Source organism: Erigeron canadensis, chromosome 7 (genome assembly GCF_010389155.1).
Source record: "Erigeron canadensis isolate Cc75 chromosome 7, C_canadensis_v1, whole genome shotgun sequence".
Lineage (NCBI taxonomy): Eukaryota > Viridiplantae > Streptophyta > Magnoliopsida > Asterales > Asteraceae > Erigeron > Erigeron canadensis.
Window position 1 is genome coordinate 2,848,497 of NC_057767.1, and position 17,660 is coordinate 2,866,156.

At 34.2% G+C, this 17,660-nt stretch overlaps 3 protein-coding genes across 4 annotated transcripts; 1 reads left to right on the plus strand and 2 right to left on the minus strand.

Moving 5' to 3' along the window:
* Window positions 1-716: 716 nt before the first annotated feature.
* Window positions 717-4,690, minus strand: LOC122607450 (protein FAR1-RELATED SEQUENCE 8-like). Of its 2 annotated transcripts, XM_043780427.1 has the most exons (3): window positions 4,498-4,690; window positions 1,657-3,226; window positions 717-1,272 (listed from the first exon to the last, which is right to left on the minus strand). In XM_043780427.1, exons 2-3 carry the CDS (start codon window positions 3,207-3,209, stop codon window positions 987-989), a joined length of 1,839 nt encoding a protein of 612 aa, XP_043636362.1. In that variant the 5' UTR covers window positions 3,210-3,226; window positions 4,498-4,690; the 3' UTR covers window positions 717-986. The 2 variants fall into 2 exon arrangements, with proteins under 2 accessions (XP_043636362.1, XP_043636361.1); XM_043780426.1 differs by having other exon boundaries at window positions 717-3,226; window positions 4,498-4,677.
* A 2,512-nt stretch (window positions 4,691-7,202) lies between these two features.
* LOC122606949 (cis-3-alkyl-4-alkyloxetan-2-one decarboxylase) lies at window positions 7,203-11,586 on the plus strand. The gene is made up of 11 exons (XM_043779849.1): window positions 7,203-7,495; window positions 7,772-7,847; window positions 7,947-8,041; window positions 8,244-8,337; window positions 8,442-8,518; window positions 9,509-9,636; window positions 9,764-9,835; window positions 10,638-10,708; window positions 10,897-10,972; window positions 11,089-11,232; window positions 11,405-11,586. The coding sequence occupies exons 1-11, from the start codon at window positions 7,238-7,240 to the stop codon at window positions 11,442-11,444; spliced, it is 1,131 nt and encodes a 376-aa protein (XP_043635784.1). The 5' UTR covers window positions 7,203-7,237; the 3' UTR covers window positions 11,445-11,586.
* A 625-nt stretch (window positions 11,587-12,211) lies between these two features.
* Window positions 12,212-16,209, minus strand: LOC122608353 (formamidopyrimidine-DNA glycosylase-like). Its single transcript, XM_043781447.1, has 10 exons — window positions 15,927-16,209; window positions 15,343-15,394; window positions 15,068-15,125; window positions 14,860-14,928; window positions 14,653-14,778; window positions 14,336-14,386; window positions 13,730-13,807; window positions 13,319-13,418; window positions 13,185-13,219; window positions 12,212-12,918 (listed from the first exon to the last, which is right to left on the minus strand). Exons 1-10 carry the CDS (start codon window positions 16,153-16,155, stop codon window positions 12,415-12,417), a joined length of 1,302 nt encoding a protein of 433 aa, XP_043637382.1. The 5' UTR covers window positions 16,156-16,209; the 3' UTR covers window positions 12,212-12,414.
* Between the last annotated feature and the right edge of the window lie 1,451 nt (window positions 16,210-17,660).

The window sequence follows — 17,660 nt, forward strand, 5'->3', positions numbered from 1 at the left end:
ACCAGTTGGTTCTTAGTAACCGAACCCGTAGAGAATCGCATGAACCCTATGGTCGGACCGGAACCAGAACGGGTTCAAATCGGATTTGGACCTGTCAATTGGCCTATTTTGTTACTTTGGTTTTGAAGTTTTTAACATAAATCTTAATTCGTTTTTCTTTAATAAATGCTGTTTTTAGTTGTTTATCCTGTGGATTATTGTGCTAAAATTTGGTTTTGTTTTGTGATGATTGAAATTAGAATTTAATATTAATGAACTTATGTTATCATTTAAGTTAGAGTTATTTTAGAATTACTGTAGTAAAATATATTTGTTTTGATGGCTGGTCGATATAAGATCGGTTCAATGTCCGGTATGATTTTCAAAATATTGCTTTTGAGTCACTCACCAATAAAATTTGGCAGCATCTAGGAGAGAGATGCATCTTTCCCTATTATCACATTCTTGCAAGTTGTAAGCTTTCATCCTGAGATCATTTGCGACATCCACACCTTGAATTGGGTAACTATATCTAAAATTATTTGTTCTTATGCAGCGTAATCGTGAGAATACTACATAGGATGGTTAATTACAGTTAAGTACATAAGATCCTTACCATTGTATGCCATGTGTTTGCTATTATTCTGTGTCGCTGGTCTATGAACATCTGGAGAAGCTTGATCTAGTGGTTGACATGCAATTATGTAACCTAATGTCCAGGTTACCCACGAATGACGTCAGAAAAATAGTCATTGTAATACACGGGCAAGCATTGATTGCACAATATCCATTTACAAGACCAACATAAGGTCATAAAATAACCTTCGCAATGAAAAAAAGTAAATGGAGGGAACCCTAACCCTAGTATCACAATTGGATACCCATCAACTAATCACATTTGCTTTGTTAAAATTAAACTAATCACATAAGATAAACCACATAAAGACTAAAGAAAATTATAAACTGCAACTAAAAACATACATATACATATACATTTTATGATAAAATTAATTTTGAACAGGCTTGTCTGCTACTAAACGGACGTTACTCAATGACTCTTTAAACGCTTGCCAAGCAACCATGTAATGTTCTTGAGACGTCATACCTTCCTCCACGACTTGTAAAGCCCGTTTATGCAAGTGTACATACCGCTGGACCATGTTTGTGATATCCATGTTATCAGAGCCAAAATCAGGTACATACAGCCGTTTAAAATCTTTCCTCCATCTAGACAATATATATTGACTTGGGATTTCTTCTATCCCATTATGGTTTAGTACCGCCAATGCATGTCTACATAAATAACCTTTGAAATTATAACAGCTACATATGCATCTGATCTCGACACCTATTTTATCATACATTACTTCAACATTTCTTATGGTATTTCCCTCAGTTTCTTGCTCCGTGACCATGTAAGTGATGATAGACCCACTAGTATTCACTTGTGACACATTGAAACAAGTTGACATCATTTCGACCTCATACTGGAAACGGGAAAATATTTCTTTTGTGTATACTGTGGAAAGCTGTGACTCATAGGTGCACATCGTTCTTAACTTTGGGGCTGACTCTCTTGACTCACAATCATCGAATGATTCTTTTTGCATTTTGTTTTGAAAAACTAAATCATGCATCTCGAAGAATTCTTTTAAAGAGGTTTGTTGATGGACATACCCGTGGAAAAACGAAACCATGGACTCACCCGGTTGAAAAGTGAACATCCCTGCGAAAAACGTGTCTTTCAAGTAAACTGGGGCCCACCACTCTCGGTCTTCAAACAATTTCCGTAACCATTCGTTGTCGATCATATCAAATCGTTGGATCATTTCACCCCACAACATTTCAAACTCATCCACTTTCAATGAATTATAGATTATGCCATTAAGTATTGATCGAAATTCCTCGGACTCTAAATTACCAGAGTTCTCGATAATGCTATCCACAACAAGAGGCAAACAAAAACGATGATGAGCCCGAGGAAAAATTTCAGAAATAGCATTTTGCAAGGTCGTTCTCTGGTCTGTAATTAGGGTTTGTGGAGGGCGTCCTGACATGCAAGTTAACCATGTTCTTAATAACCATGTATATGTTTCTTGACTTTCATCAGCAAGCAAACCATATCCGAGTGATATAGTTTGACCATGGTGATTCACACCGACAAACACCACTAGCGGTACTTTATATTTGTTTGTCAAACATGTTGTATCTAATGCAACCACATCTCCAAAGTACCCATATGAAGCCCGTGCCCTAGAATCGATCCAAAAGACGTTTCTTACACAACCTTCATCCATGAAATCCATGATGTAAAAAAAGTTCGGGTTTATTAGCTGAACCCTACAAAAATAATCAATCATAACTTGGGCATCTCCTTTGTTCAGGTTTAAACGTATATTCTTTGAAAGCTCGATATCCAAGTCTGTTTCATTTGAACTTCCATAACAAACTGAATCTAGAACAGGGGTTCGATAGAGCTTGATTGTTCTCACTTCCACATCTAAAGTTGGATCAAATTTACGTTTTGATCCATATTCCGTTATTTTACGTGACCTGGCACTTTGGAGTCGATCAGGATCAAACGAATGATTGTGATCAAGTTTAGCTTCATCCAACCGCCATTTACCAGTATACACTAATCTCAACCTAATCATTGCCAAACAACCCGTTCTTGTTTCCTTTCTTCTACTACTTGCTTCCTTTAAAGTCTTGAAACCTTCACAGTTGCAACAAAGAACTGCACCCCTTTTCTCTTTGCTGTTACGTTTTGTCCATGAAGATTTGACCCGGATAGCAAATCCGGTTTCTTTAGCATAAGAATAATAATACTTATACGCATCTTCATATGTATCGAATTCCATCCCTGTAACTGGTGGAGGGTTGTCTTTGTCTCCTTGATCACCGTGCACACAATTGTTATTGTTATTAGTTTCAATCCCGAGCATTTGAACACTCTCGGGATCATGGCCGTTGGTTTCAAACTCGCCCACTTGGTTCTTATCTTCAAGATCATTACTTTCAAAATCGAGAACTTGCTCACTGTCATTTTCATTGCTTTCAAGGTCAAGGACTAGATCACTGTCATTCTCCAAGTCATCACCTTCAATCCCAAACAGTGATTCAGTATCCACGTCGTTGTTTACAATTTCCAATACTTGTTCTCTGTCAATTTCATGATCACCACCATCGTCCTCGAGAAGATCTTCACTTTTATCAGAACTGTCTTCCATCTCAAATGAGAATCCACCTACATGAGCATAAGTTAATTAAGAACAAAGAAATTAGGAACCTTAACAGCATACAAAAAGAGCATGTGTATATATGTGTGTGTGAGATTGGAGTTAACATCTTGTTCCATCTTTGCCCTAGCAAACTGCTCAAAGGTGCCTCAAAACTATATTACTAATTAATAGTAATGACTAATGAAGAATGGAAGCATAAATAATACACCCACACCCCTATGCAATTGCAAAATTTATCAGGCAGCCGTTTAAGGTAAGTGATTAACTTGACCATAGGACTCTTATATCCATAAAGATTGATCCGTTAAGACGCATTTACTAACGTACCCCAACTCCCAATGGTATACACAAACCCACCAAAAGTACAAACCAGTGCATGAGAAACCAAAACGTACATGCCTATGGATTACAATTACTAATCGGCTCAGTGTAGTTTTTGTGTACATCTAAGTTATTACACGATTTGCTTTGTGTTCTGCCTAAATCATTAATAAATTCATCAACTTTAACGTATTATATGAACATTGACATTATATAAAAATCCAGCATTTTTATAGACTGAGTTGCACCACACACACACACACACAAAAGGTACTTGAACCGGAGAAATGAAAAACTATGTCATCACTTCATGCAAAAAGAAGAAAAACCGAATGCACGATCCAAGACGTATCCAACTTGTCACATTTCGCCATTGTGTGCATCTGCCTTCAAAACCAATTATTGTATGTATCCGGTTACCACTTCACTTGGTAACCAACATTTTTACTAACTTGACAACCATACAAGTTGCCACGTCATCAAAACTGATTACGATTTAAAAGTTATAAGAGCTCACATACATGAAAAACACGTAATTCAACTTAAAATAAAGCTCGATATACATATTACCAAATCGCGACAAGTTTGATACTTTTCGATTCACTTAGCCAGTTAGAAAAAAGTAAATTAACTAATAGAGTATCTTTAAAATATACCCATTTTTAGTAGCAATGTAATAAAGCTATCTTGTACTAATTATAAATTAGGAATTAAAAAATTACTAGTAATTAATATGGAAAATTAAGCTAAAATAAATGTAAAGACAACTAAAGGGAGAATGTGAAATAGATTACTGGTACATCTATCTAATTGTGAATATACATAATGATTAAGGAAATTAAAAATAATAATAATAAAGAAAGAAAGCAGAAATTAAATAAAGAATTAAATTAATTAATTAAAATTAAAGGTGAAAGGAAGTAGGAGGGAGGAAATGTAAATTAAAGAAACGTACTTGACTACGGTGATCGGAGAAAGGGTGGACCGGCGGAACTGTGGCAGATTATGATGGTTTTCTGGGAATTTTAGTTAGTGTGATCTGAATAATTAAAGATTTCCAGTTGTTTTCTCTCGATTTATTATAATTCCACCGGTAAGAAAAATGTATACCTTTTTTTCTTCTCTCATATGACAATTTTATTGATTTTATTTAATATTTTGTAATACTTGTAAATTGTAATGCTAAAATAGATTAGAGATAAAATGAGAGGTTATGCAGCTATATTTAAATTCATTTCTGCTATTGAATAATTATTTTGAGAATAAAAAAAAATGGCATGATCAACACTTAAACTTAAGAAGGGAAGAATCATAAGACCTTTTAATACTAATAAATAAATGGGTTTAACAACTATCACCTGGTTTGTGAGGATGATGATTTTGTATTTACACATGTGATTTTTAGGAGGGTTTGGTAAGGAAGAAATAAACAATCCTACAATATGGGTGCATATAAGAAAGAGTGTCGGCCTTGTCGATGGGTAGGCTGGGCTTAAGCTGAGAGCAACATATAAATTAGGTGCAACAAAATTTCAGCCCAAGCTATTATTTATACTACATATTAAAAATTATAGCTCCCGTTGAAAATTACAGGGGGAAATGTCTATTATGCCCTCGCTTATTAACATATCACGTAACAAATATATGCGCCAACACATTTACGGTAATTTTATTAATTCACGTCCAAATATAGCCCCCTCTTATTAATAAATCACGTAACAAATATAGTCATCCCCTTTCATCTATCCCTTCTTATGGTATTTTATTAATTTATTCTTATTACTTACTATAATAAAGGAATAGTATGTGAATAGTGTTTTTTGTCATTATCTGCATTTTAATGATAAATAAAAGAATTAGCAGTTATGAAAAAAAAATGAATTTGGTATAGTGGTTGGTCTTTATGGTTATGAAGGTGGAGGTCATAGGTTCAAACCCTTTCCCAACTTTATATAAATTGTGGTTTTTTCTTAATCTTTTGTAACATTTTATTTTTTTTATACCTTTATTACATTTTACATTTTTATATAACTTTTTAAAATACTATACATTTTGTAATTTATTACTTTTTTGGCTTTTTTTATATTTCTTTTTTGCATTATATATCTTTTGTATTCTTTTAAACATTTATTTTTTCAACTTTTTTCACATGTAAGATTTGTTTTTTTATAACTTCTTCATTTGGTGTTCGTAATTTTTTTTTTGGTTTTGTCTTTAAAATCTTTTGGTTCAGTATATTGTTTTTGCATTTTTGTTAACATTTCGTTTTTAATACTTTTTATCGCCCATAAATTGTTGATTTATTTAAACCACTCATAAACGCAAATGTTTTCAAAAACTCACGCCGCCCATCGGGTGGCATGAAATTCCTAGTTGATTATAAGTTTTCAGTTATGATGACAGTTCATCTACATGTCCTGTGCACACAAACTAATTATGATAATTATATTATTATATTGATAGATGATCATAATTGATTTAAAATCATCAATTAAATGGCAAACTTTTTGAACAAGCTTTATATTGAGTCCCCAAATGGCAAAAACCGGTACATCTACCAATGCTTTTTCATCGCGCAAAAGAAAAAATCGTTGAGGCTCGCACACACAGCCATAAACGCATGCTAATTCCAAATCGTTGAGGCTCGCACACACAGCCCCGAATGACAAGGCTTTACCATGGTATCCCGCAGCAATGTGTGGGTACCATGCTAGTATATATAAATTAGATGCAACAAAATTTTCTTTTTCATAGTTTAATCAGATCAATATTTCTTTAATTCTTAACATAATATCTAATATCATCAATTATCCTTCACGTGCAAACTTATTGTTGGGAAGAATAATGTTGAAAATGGAGTAATTGAAATCTTATTTATGAAATACTATAAGTCAAGAGAGATTAAACAAGTTTGCAGTTTTAAGTATTGAAAGTAAATTTTTAGCTAAAGTAAATGATATGAAAAAATAATCGAAATTTTTGCTTCAAAAAATGCACATAGAAATCATTTTAAGTTATTCTATGTAGTAATATTAGTTCAAAGTTTAACTCATCGGATTGTAAATTTATAACTTATTATATAATTTAAAAATTAGCATGGGATGAGCAGCCTAACTTAACTAAATTCCAAACCCTTAAATTATTTATGTTGTATTATATATATAACTTGAAATGGACATATTTTCTACCATCTTGCCATGAACATCTAAATTTTTAAGACCGGCTCTAATAAGAAAAAGAAAGTAAGATTGGGAGCACCCTTAGTTTGGGGCTTTGGGCCATGAATACCAAAATTTCGCTACTATCTCATGTCATAGACTCATAAATTTCAATTTACACGATGATGTGTTTTAGGTGTTTTCCTTTTGAATAACTTATAACGAATTATGATATACATCTTTATAGTATAGAAAAGTGCAAGACTTATATAGTGAAGTGTTTGTATTTTCGAATACCACTTACAGTTAAAAACATAAATAATACAAAAAATAAAAACTTAAAACAAGAAAATAGAGAATTGTTTATTGAATTGAAACAGAAATAAATAATCAAGGATATAAAAGGCCACGTGGCGGGCATGATGAGTTAGCATCACAAAAACAGAACCTCTGGTTCCCACCATCATCAACAACAACCGAGAATCACCAACAGTTAGTGTGTTTTTTGTTCATAATATAATATAATATCAACTATTTATGGCTGCGGCTTTTTGTCTTAATTCTCCACCTCTCAATTTTCCGGCCTCATCATATCCATCCACCCGCCTCCGAAAACTATCACTCACACGTCCTACTACTTTCTTAACTAAAGCTACTTCTCAAAACGACAACAACGATGACGAAACGCCGTCGTTTAATCCCTTTGGTTTCGTAACCGATAATCCTTCTAGCCGTAGCGCTATTCAACTTCCTGAAGTTCCCGCTGAAGACGGCAACGTCGGCCAAATGCTATATGTATTACAGTACCATTTTTTTTTTGTGGTTTTTAGAATTAAATAATTAACAAATAATTATAAGAGTGGCATAATGATTAACTATTAATAAAGTGTATCAGGTTCCATTATTGTGAACACTTATATATTATGTATAGTAGGTTAATAATATGTAGGAAATAATTTGAGAGGAAGTTAGTTACTGTAATATAGTATTTAAAATATAAATAAATGAATTTGAGTTAATGAGGTTAATTAAAATATTTTAACTTTTGTTGTTAAAATGATTGTGATTTAGAGAATAGAAGATAAGGGAAAAGAATATGGTTCTTACATCAAATCCGGAGGCTTTGTATGGTTTGTCAGGGAAACAGGTACATATAAAGTTAGATATCTATAAAACAAAACATACATAAATATTAACATCTAAACTATTCTTAGTAATAATGTAATTTAAAATTTGAGACCTGCAGGTTCGTCTGATGCTCGGCTTGGTCCACGTGGAACTGTTGTTTTCCTTCATGGTGCTCCAACGCAATCTTTCAGTTACCGAGTTGTGATGTCCGAGGTTTTCTTTCTGATCCCTTTATGTAATGTTTGACGCTTTCGTCCGTCTTTAGGCAGAGAAGGGAATATATATGCCATTTGGGTCAATAATAACGGCTTCCTTAGTAAATGATGTTATTAACCTATATTCTGAATAGATGATTAATAGGACTCGATTAGCCCGCCATATTGTAATGGTTATTCTTCTTCATGTTTATGTTTAGTTGGCGGCTTCTGGTTTCCACTGTTACGCACCTGATTGGATAGGATTTGGTTTCAGTGACAAGCCACAGCCAGGATATGGCTTTGACTACACTGGTGTGTGGGAGGACTATTCATATATGAACATAAATTCCTACTTTTTGTTTTGTTTAGCTATATGAAGCTCACATCCCTAGATCTGACCTAAATTTCTTCGACAGAGAAGGAGTACCACGAACAACTGGATAAGTTGCTCGATAAACTGGAGATCAAATCTCCTTTCTCACTAGTGGTTCAGGTACGAACTAATTTGACATTTTTATTTTTTATTTTAGGTTTAATGGATTTGAATGTTTCTTAAGCTCTTAATGATGTTTCCATCAAACCTTGTACACCTCATTAGAGCATTAGCAAAATGTATGTTTATCTATAGACTTCAAGCTAATTGTTAACATTAAAACAACTATGGATAGATGTTAAACATCAGAAATCTCGCTGTTGATAGTTTTTCAGTGGGGTATCATATTGACAGTAGTTCCTAGCATATTTCCACCTACAAAAAGCATAGCTTTGTCCTTAACTGTATAGGTATGTAAGTGAAACTTCCGTATGTGCACAACACAACTTTAGGAAGTAATTATCAACGATAGATAAATTGAAAATACTAACTGTGATTTGTGTGTCAAACCTTACATGATTTAGTCATATAGGTGTTGGGAATTGATATACTTGAATTCATTTCATTTCCTAAATTAAAATGAGTATGTTCTTTTCAAACTGTTCGTATCTGATCACCAGATATCAACTTTATGTTTTATGAAAAGATCAAGATACCCTGTTCATTCTTTAAGAATCATGACAATTTCCAAAGCTGTAATCAAATTGTGCCACATTTTTACATGGTCTTTGTTCTCTTACACATTATGCAGAACACATACCTGATACCTTCATATAAGCCACATCCCACAGCTTTTGAACTCCTTAGTTCAATTTTAATTACTTTTTAAAAATCAAGTTGTAGATAAATAACCCTGGTAGGTGTAAACGGGCTAATCGGTCATGTCATGTTTATAGATCATTCATGTCATGCTACATCATGGAACAGTGAACCAATGAGGATTTATCTGGTTGTACTTTTCATGTTTCTGGTATATATGGATCGGTAGTATAATTCCTGTTTTATTTGCTGAAATTTGTATGTTCTTTTACCATGAAGGATATGGACTCCTTGCCTATCTATTAGTCTTCGTGAAATCCATCTATCTAAGATTTCTCTACTCTATTGTAGGGATTTCTTGTTGGTTCTTATGGATTAACATGGGCCTTGAAAAATCCGAGCAGGATATCCAAACTTGTCATAATGAATACTCCTTTGACAGCTGGGTCCCCTGTTCCAGGACTGTTTCAACAGCTCAGGTTCAAATTCTGCAACAAATTTTTTTTTTTTTTTTTGTTAATAGCACTTATAATTGAAATATGCATCACCGTGCAACATGTAGAACATGTTTTATCAAATAACAAGATTTTGCCTCTTTATTTACAGAATTCCTCTTCTTGGTGAATTCACTTGCCAAAATGCTATAATGGCCGAGCGCTTTATTGAAGCAGGTAGCGCGTACGTATCCAATAGTGCATTTATATACTATGGACTGAATTTGAGAGTTTGACAGATGCCAAAATTTAATAAGAATAGGGGGTGATGGATGATCATCGAACGTTTAGCCTAATGAGTAATTGACAGTTATGGTAATTTGCATTTGACCGTCAATCTTACATTTACAATAAGAAAGTAAGATATCTTCTTAGTTGCCACTTCACAAAATTAAAATAGATCATCATTTTACCAGTGGGTCATTTATTCCGCAGTTTATTAATGAATGGGTTTCAAGTTATCAGGTGACATCATCTATTGATGACCATCTTCAGATAGTGACACTTCTGAATCATTTACTTTTGAATGAGTCAGTTCGAGTTATTTTTATCTAGATAAAGTAAAATTAGTAAAGAAGATATAGTAGGATAGCGGAACTGTGTTGTTCACAAATTATAATTTCTTGTTTGCCAAGTTTCCTTGTTGCCTAAAGCACAAGTCAATTCTGCATAAAAAAAGTAGAAATGCAAGCAGATCATGTAGTTCAAAGCATGTTTTTAATGCATAAAACCCCCAAAAAAATTTCTTCAAAGAATTAGATCGTTATTTTAAAGTTACATAGTTATTTGTAATAACATCTGATACTGTGTTTACTTGTAAATGCCGATCAAATTAGGTAAAAAGTGTCTTAAGTCAATTTGAACCGATCTATGTTATACATTTTTCTACCTCTACTTCTAATGCATTGTTATGTGGCAATAGTATCTTTGACCAAGTATGTAATGTCAGAGCTGCAATCTTTTTACTAAAGCTGTTCGTATGGCAGTTATGTCCTGAAGGTGGAAAAGGCTGATGTTTATCGACTACCATATTTGAAAAGCAGTGGACCTGGTTTTGGTTTGTAAACTCTTCTTTTCTCTGTTCTCTCTTTAATGATTAGTTGATTACTAAGTAAACAGTACCAAATGACTAACAAATAATTTTGTTAACATTTGTTTCTTGAAAATGAGATTGTGCATTAGACAAAGTATGGACAATGACTAGATTAATTATAAGAGTCTAATTCTCTGTACTTGATGTTGTAGCTTTGCTTGAAGCAGCCAAAAGAATTAACTTCAAAGGAACATCAGGCCAGATAGCTGACGGCTTTGCATCCGGAAAGTATGACTTCATTGCAAAATCCAAGTCTTTTAGGATTGCATTATTTTAAAAACCAGTCTACATACCTGCAGTTCTTGTGTATCTTCAAATTTTCAAAGTTAGCTTCTTGGTGGCAGGTGGGATATACCAACACTAGTTGCGTGGGGTATATCCGACAAGTATCTTCCTCAATCAATTGCAGAGGAGTTCCAAAAAGGAAACCCATCTGCTGTAACTTTGAAATTAATCGAAGGGGCTGGTCATATGCCTCAAGAAGACTGGTAAGTTTGTTAAAACGTTTATCTATATTACAAACCACACTGGCATATACCCAAACCTTGAATTGGCCATGATTTTGACAATCGTATAGGATGCACGTAATACCATCATTGTCTATGGTACTGGTTACCATAAATATTGCAAGTCTAACTTAATATATTAAATTTCTTTCAGGCCTGAGAAGGTTATTGATGCCCTGAGATACTTTCTTTGATTATGATACAGTTGTAAATTGTAAGTATACATTTGTATTGTGCAGTTGAAACACATGTAGTTTACTGTATAGCATTCTAAATTCACTGTATGTATCTCCTTTTAAAGTAAGCAGACAAGAGCCATCCCATTGACTACTTAAAGAGTATGCAATGACAGTAAACGGGTAATTTGTTATAGTTCATAACAAATCCATTTGATTAGAATATTCGCTCAATGCACTCTAGAAAACATGTCAGGGATAAACGTTAGACCGACTTCACAAACCCAACAAGATATATCTGCTCATTAGGCACTTATTACTTTCAACTAACAAAACTAATGGAGGTGTTAAACTTAACCATGGGCTTTTGGCACTTATTGCAAACCCAACAAAATTTTTCCAGATGCTATAAATTTGATTTTCCTAATTACTTGATTTTGAGTTTAGACTTTGGACACATGGGCTTGAGTATTCAAGAGTGATAACTGAACCACTTCACCATTTTAACTGTGTGGGGCATGCATGGTTATGAAAAATTTGAGCCAAATCCTAGTGTATATTAACTATTTGGTTTTCACCACACTCATGACACTCATATCTAGATCCTAATATCCGTTAGAGCTTTTTTGTTATTTTTGTAATCTTCAGGGTATGATACCTTATAGCTTCCATCTAATTATTGTTTTTCCTTCAAGACCCAATTATTTCTATATAGCATTTCTACCCAATTATTTTAACAATGCAGAAAGACACCCATTTCCACCCATCTATTTGATTCCTATGTATAGAAATAGAAAATTGGTTCCCTATTGCATCACTATCTTAATAAGTTACAACAGGTAAAATTTTATTGTGCCATGGCCAGATGCACAAAAATAAGATTAGAGTCCTTAAGAAGGCTGCTCAAATACTTGTTACAAAACATATACTCGTATTAAGAGTTGGCCCCAAAGTTTTTTCCAAACTAGAAACTGAGCTAGCCAAAAGACTATTTTGCTCTCGTCTTGGTATGCCCGCCGGCCTGAACCTTCTTATCGACCTCCATTTTTCCCTTCACCTGAACCCTCTTTTCTTCTTCCCATTCTTCATCAATGCCACTATCATCACTTTCACTTTCATCTTCATTTTCCTGTGATTTCTTTCTTGCAGAAGGCTTCTTGTTTTCTTTACTTCCTTTCGTCTTCTTTGTGGTTGCAGCTTTTTTAACAGCTTTTCCTTTTACCACTTCATCTTCCATATAATCTTCATCATCATCATCACTATCTTCATTAAGTTTTTTATGAGACTTGCGCTTTATAGGAGGCCTTTTACTGTTACTCTGAGCTCTGTTCCCTCTTTTTGGTTTTTCACTGTATGCAATTTCTTCATCCTCACTTTCTGCTTCATCAGCTTCGCCTTTGCTCTTCTTACTAGACTTTGTCAATGTTTTGATCGTTATTTTGGCTGCTTGGTCTTCACTTAGCTTTTGCAACTCCGGTACGTATGCAGATGTCTAAAAGAGAGGGCAGACATCTTCAAATTTCAATCAATGAAACAGTAAAAACTTGAGTTGGCAAGATGGGTAAAAGAGTTCTGGTTGGAATATATCATTTTCTAGTAGCCAGGTCATGTTGGAATGACCCACAAAGTATTTAATGACTTCTTGTTTGACCCGATTCCATTTCAACAAAAATATTTTCTTTTAACCTATTTGAAACCGAACAACCCATCTGCAAATGTGTAAACTTGCCACTGTTATATATATTATCAGAGACGTACCCTGCCTCCAGCTTCAATAAACTCAATCTTGTGTCCTGCCATAAAAAGGAAGAAGTTGAAAGGTTTGAGTACAAGAGTAGGTCTGAACAAACTTGACTTAAAAATGAGGAGCTTTTGTCAAGATACCATCTTACCATTTATTTTTCCAGGTTTTTTCCCCCATCTTGAATGACACAACCAATCAGCAGGCAAGCGATCATAGTCGGCATTAACTTCAACTGCAAACTCAATAACCTGCAAGTATTGTTTTAACATTCACACTAACTGTTTAAAAGATAAATCAACAACGGAGGTGACACAATCAGAGGGTTGGGTAATGGGCTTGAGTTAAGTAGGTATTTTGGTATGGGTTGAAATGGGTCAGGTAGGGGTGACTCCTTTATCCAATAAAAGAGTATTTAATCTGCGTTTAGTCTAAGTTTTGGGCAACTCTGGTCCCTGTTTCCTTTTGCGGTATGCTCTCTTATCTAACTGCTAGAGATAAAAGGTAATCAAAATAAACCCATTCACGAGTAAAATAAAGTTAGATAAGTATTGTTAGGCACCTCTTTGAGAGACTTATGTAGTGCTGCACACTGTTCTTTGGAAATGCTGGAGGCAATTTGTAGCGGATGAATCCTTGACTGCAGAACAAATAAATTACAGTATTGCACGAGAACTGATAATTTGGTTAAAGGGTACATTAAAACTGCCATATGAATAAATAGAATCTAGATAAAACTGTAAATAGGGATGCCAGTAAAACACAATTTAAGGAGAGAAGATGCTAGAATACCTGTGGAGGCCATATGGGTGGGGCGGGTAACAGGTCGAAACATGTTTGGCTTGACCCACAAACACATTTTTGTCCAATTTCTTGGAATAAGTAATGTGTTACGTCGGATTATAAAATCTTTAGCCTTACAATAATACGTAATAATAATAATGTAGTTCTGTAAATAGACTGATTTAAAAGTTTATTTGAATATAAAATTTTTGACCCGTTTGAATCGGTTAACTTGTTTCCTTTTTAGCTAAATATAGTTTATGCACATCTTGCTCCAAAGAGACATCATTTTAAATAAACATACTTCTAGGTTAACCCAATCCAAATATTACAACACACACACACACACACAGCGAGGGTTGCGTTTAGAAGGCAAATAACTGACCTGATATAGTACTTCATCTGCAATCCAGTTGCCAACACCTGAGATAAAACCCTGCCATAATGCATTGCACCAAGGAGCATATAAAAACAAAGTTAAATGTATACCAACATGATTGTACTAGAAATGGGTTGGGTCGGTCAAACAGGTCGAACGTAATGTATCTGGGATGCCTAAAACTCTGTCATTCTATTTCAATAAGAAAGTGTTGCTGTAAATTTGTAAAATATAGAAATTGCATCTTAGTCAACCTGCCTCAACCCGTTACAGTTTTTCCCATTTTGACCCTTTACCCACTATGACTCAGACTTGGTTCTAACCTGATCAAGTATAAGTTTCTTAATGGAAGTCTTCTTCTTGCTCATTGATTTAAATAGCTCGTCCTCCGTCATTGGCTCCAATAAGGCATCCGGACCAAGCGCAAATATTGGTGGTTCATAAGCTGGCTGTACTCGCAAGCATTCAAAATTTAGCCTTATACCAAAATTAAAAAAGAAACAAATTTTGTGCAAGTAGTATCATCATACATTTTTAAGTAACCGCACTCTTGCAAATCGAATCTTGTCAGTAAAAGAAACCTCCAAACCGTCATCAAGCTGGTATAACAATTAAATGATTATTAATTTATCATCAATAACTTACTGCAATAGAAGAACAGGCATACCACATATGTAATGCGATCAATTCGCAACATAGCATAAAATTTTTTGCATATATAAGGGACGCGGTCCTTACTTCTATAAAGAACTTGGAGTATTTGGAAGGCCAGTTATCTATGTCCTTGACTGAAGACCTGTAGTCAAAAACCAACCAGGAATCAACATTATTATTAGCAACGTATGCACAATTCAAAAATGTGCATAGAAGACTTTGCAAAACATTTATAAACCGACATTGTAGCAGCAACATCTTTGATATAAAAATATGTTATCTATTTTCATTAAGATTGGACATATCATTTAGGAACCTATTGTTTCTTGATAGGAAGAAAAAAAAGCCTGGCCCTTCACCTTTTATACTTTGCAGCAGCAACACCTTTGATATACATTTCACCTGTCAAGCCTGAAATATATATCCACCAATCATTAGCAGTATGATACCAATATCTAAACATTTAAAACTTAGCCAACCTGGGATTAGCCAACTTGGTAGATGCTATTGTCTCTTAGGGAGAAAGGTCGGGATTCAATCCCTGACATAAGTGATTTTAGGATTATTTTGGGTAGTTTAGTATTTGAGTAAATTTGTCGTTCAACAAAGAAAAACAAGGCTAGATATCTGCATTGTGTATACAATCATGATAACTACAACCTGCGGGATATAAAGTGACCCGAATCATAAGTTATTATATACCTATATATATATATGCATTTTTTGGGATGTTGTTATGTTTAATATAGAATACTTTTAGAGTTTTGCTAAACGCGGCCCTAAGGTTTGCAGTTAAGGTGCATTAAATAGTTGTTACCGTAGACTTTTGATATGAAGGTTACAATCCTTTTATGCAAGTTAGCTGTAGCCCTTCATTTAGAAATTTCCATACTTTTATGCATGTCCTAATAAGTAATTGAAACGATGCGGAAACTGTACTAACCGAACTGAAAAGACGGAAAAGGAGGTGAATCAAGCTGAATCCACATATGCTTCCCTTTCCTATGAGCCGCCACGATTGTTTTTCCTGTTAGAGAAGCTTCAAAATCTGAACGTGAGACGTCGACAATGACCTTAACATCGTCTGCAATAACCGACCTTATAATTTTCTTTCCTATACAGTTTAAATGAATGGCTCTCCGAACTGCTTCAACTTCTGGTAATTCCGGCATTGGTAACGGTCTTTCCCACGTTTTTTTTTTCTTTTTAATGACCTGGATTTTTGTAAAGACTTCTATGTATATAGATTTTTTATGGGAGTATTTTTGGGTTTTAGTAGTATAATAGAATGAATAGTCTAACTGTATTGTCTGGTATATTGACATGCAACGCTTCTATATTTTTCTAGCCAATTATATGATGCCACGTCATCATCCATTGACTTGGTCATTTTCGTTTTCACTTTTTAGACTTCTAGAAGTAAACTATATATTATTTCATCCTAAAATTGCTATCTATTTTACTTAGTGCTGTCAATTTCGACCCAACTCGAAACCTAAATCCGAACTCAACCAGAAAAAAATCAGGTTAGGGTTGAGTATTTTCGACCCACCAACCTGATTTTTTCTGGGTTGGGTCCGAGTTGGGTTGTTGGGTTGTCAGGTCGACCCGCCAACCCAATATCTTTAAAATAATTGAATTATATATAATAGTTCATACTCCACATTACACTAATTCATACTTCCTATTCTCATTTTTTATACTTTTAACCTAAAGTAACTTCAAATATGAAATAAAAGGAGGATTTAAAATTCTGTGAGATGGTAAGTGATGTAGGATGAGGCGGTAAGTTTGTTAACTTTGTGCCAAGTATTAACAATACCCTCGTATTTCTTTCTTTTTTGTACCATTCGTTTTCGGCTTACACCATCAATGATAAAACTTTATATTGGTTGATTTATTCCATTTTATATTTATATATATTTGCTTCTCGGGTCACATGGGTTGGGTCATGGGTTGGGTCATGGGTTGGCGGGTTGTGGGTCAGGGTTGAAATTTCTGACCTGAAACTTTTAGTGGGTTGGGTTAGGGTCGGAGTTTTTCAACCCACCAACCCGCCAATCCGAACCCGAACCATTGACAGCCCTAATTTTACTACGAGTAGTTTAGTATGTGTTAAAATGACACTTTAGTATGTTTTCTTAAAATGTGTGATTATATAAAGTGGAACAGACGGATGAAGTATTTGATTAACAAATTAAATATAACCATTTCAGAATCTTTGTCGATTTATTTTTAAAATACAAAGACAACCTATAAGTCTATAACTTACCTTAATTTTTTTCGAATATCGTTAAGTCAAAAGTCCTTATCAGTGACGGTCCGATTATGGATGTGTGCTGGCAGCTTAGCCACACAGAGTCACAGACACAGTCACACAGGATACTAGAGCACCAAGTTTTATATGTAGGCTTAATTATATACATTTATTTTAGGTGTCGACTGTCATAAGCCCAGCCCATAAAAATTTAAATTTGTTTTGAGCCCGGTACTTTTTGTCTCTTCTTATTTTTTGACAAGGCTGATTCTTTTTTATCTTATTGTAAACTGATCTTTATTCATTTTCAAGTGGGTAAATGATAAACTTACAACAAAATTTTATCATATACCACAAATACAAAATTGTCCTATACCACAAATACAAATATGTTATTGGATAATATATAACGGTTTAAAA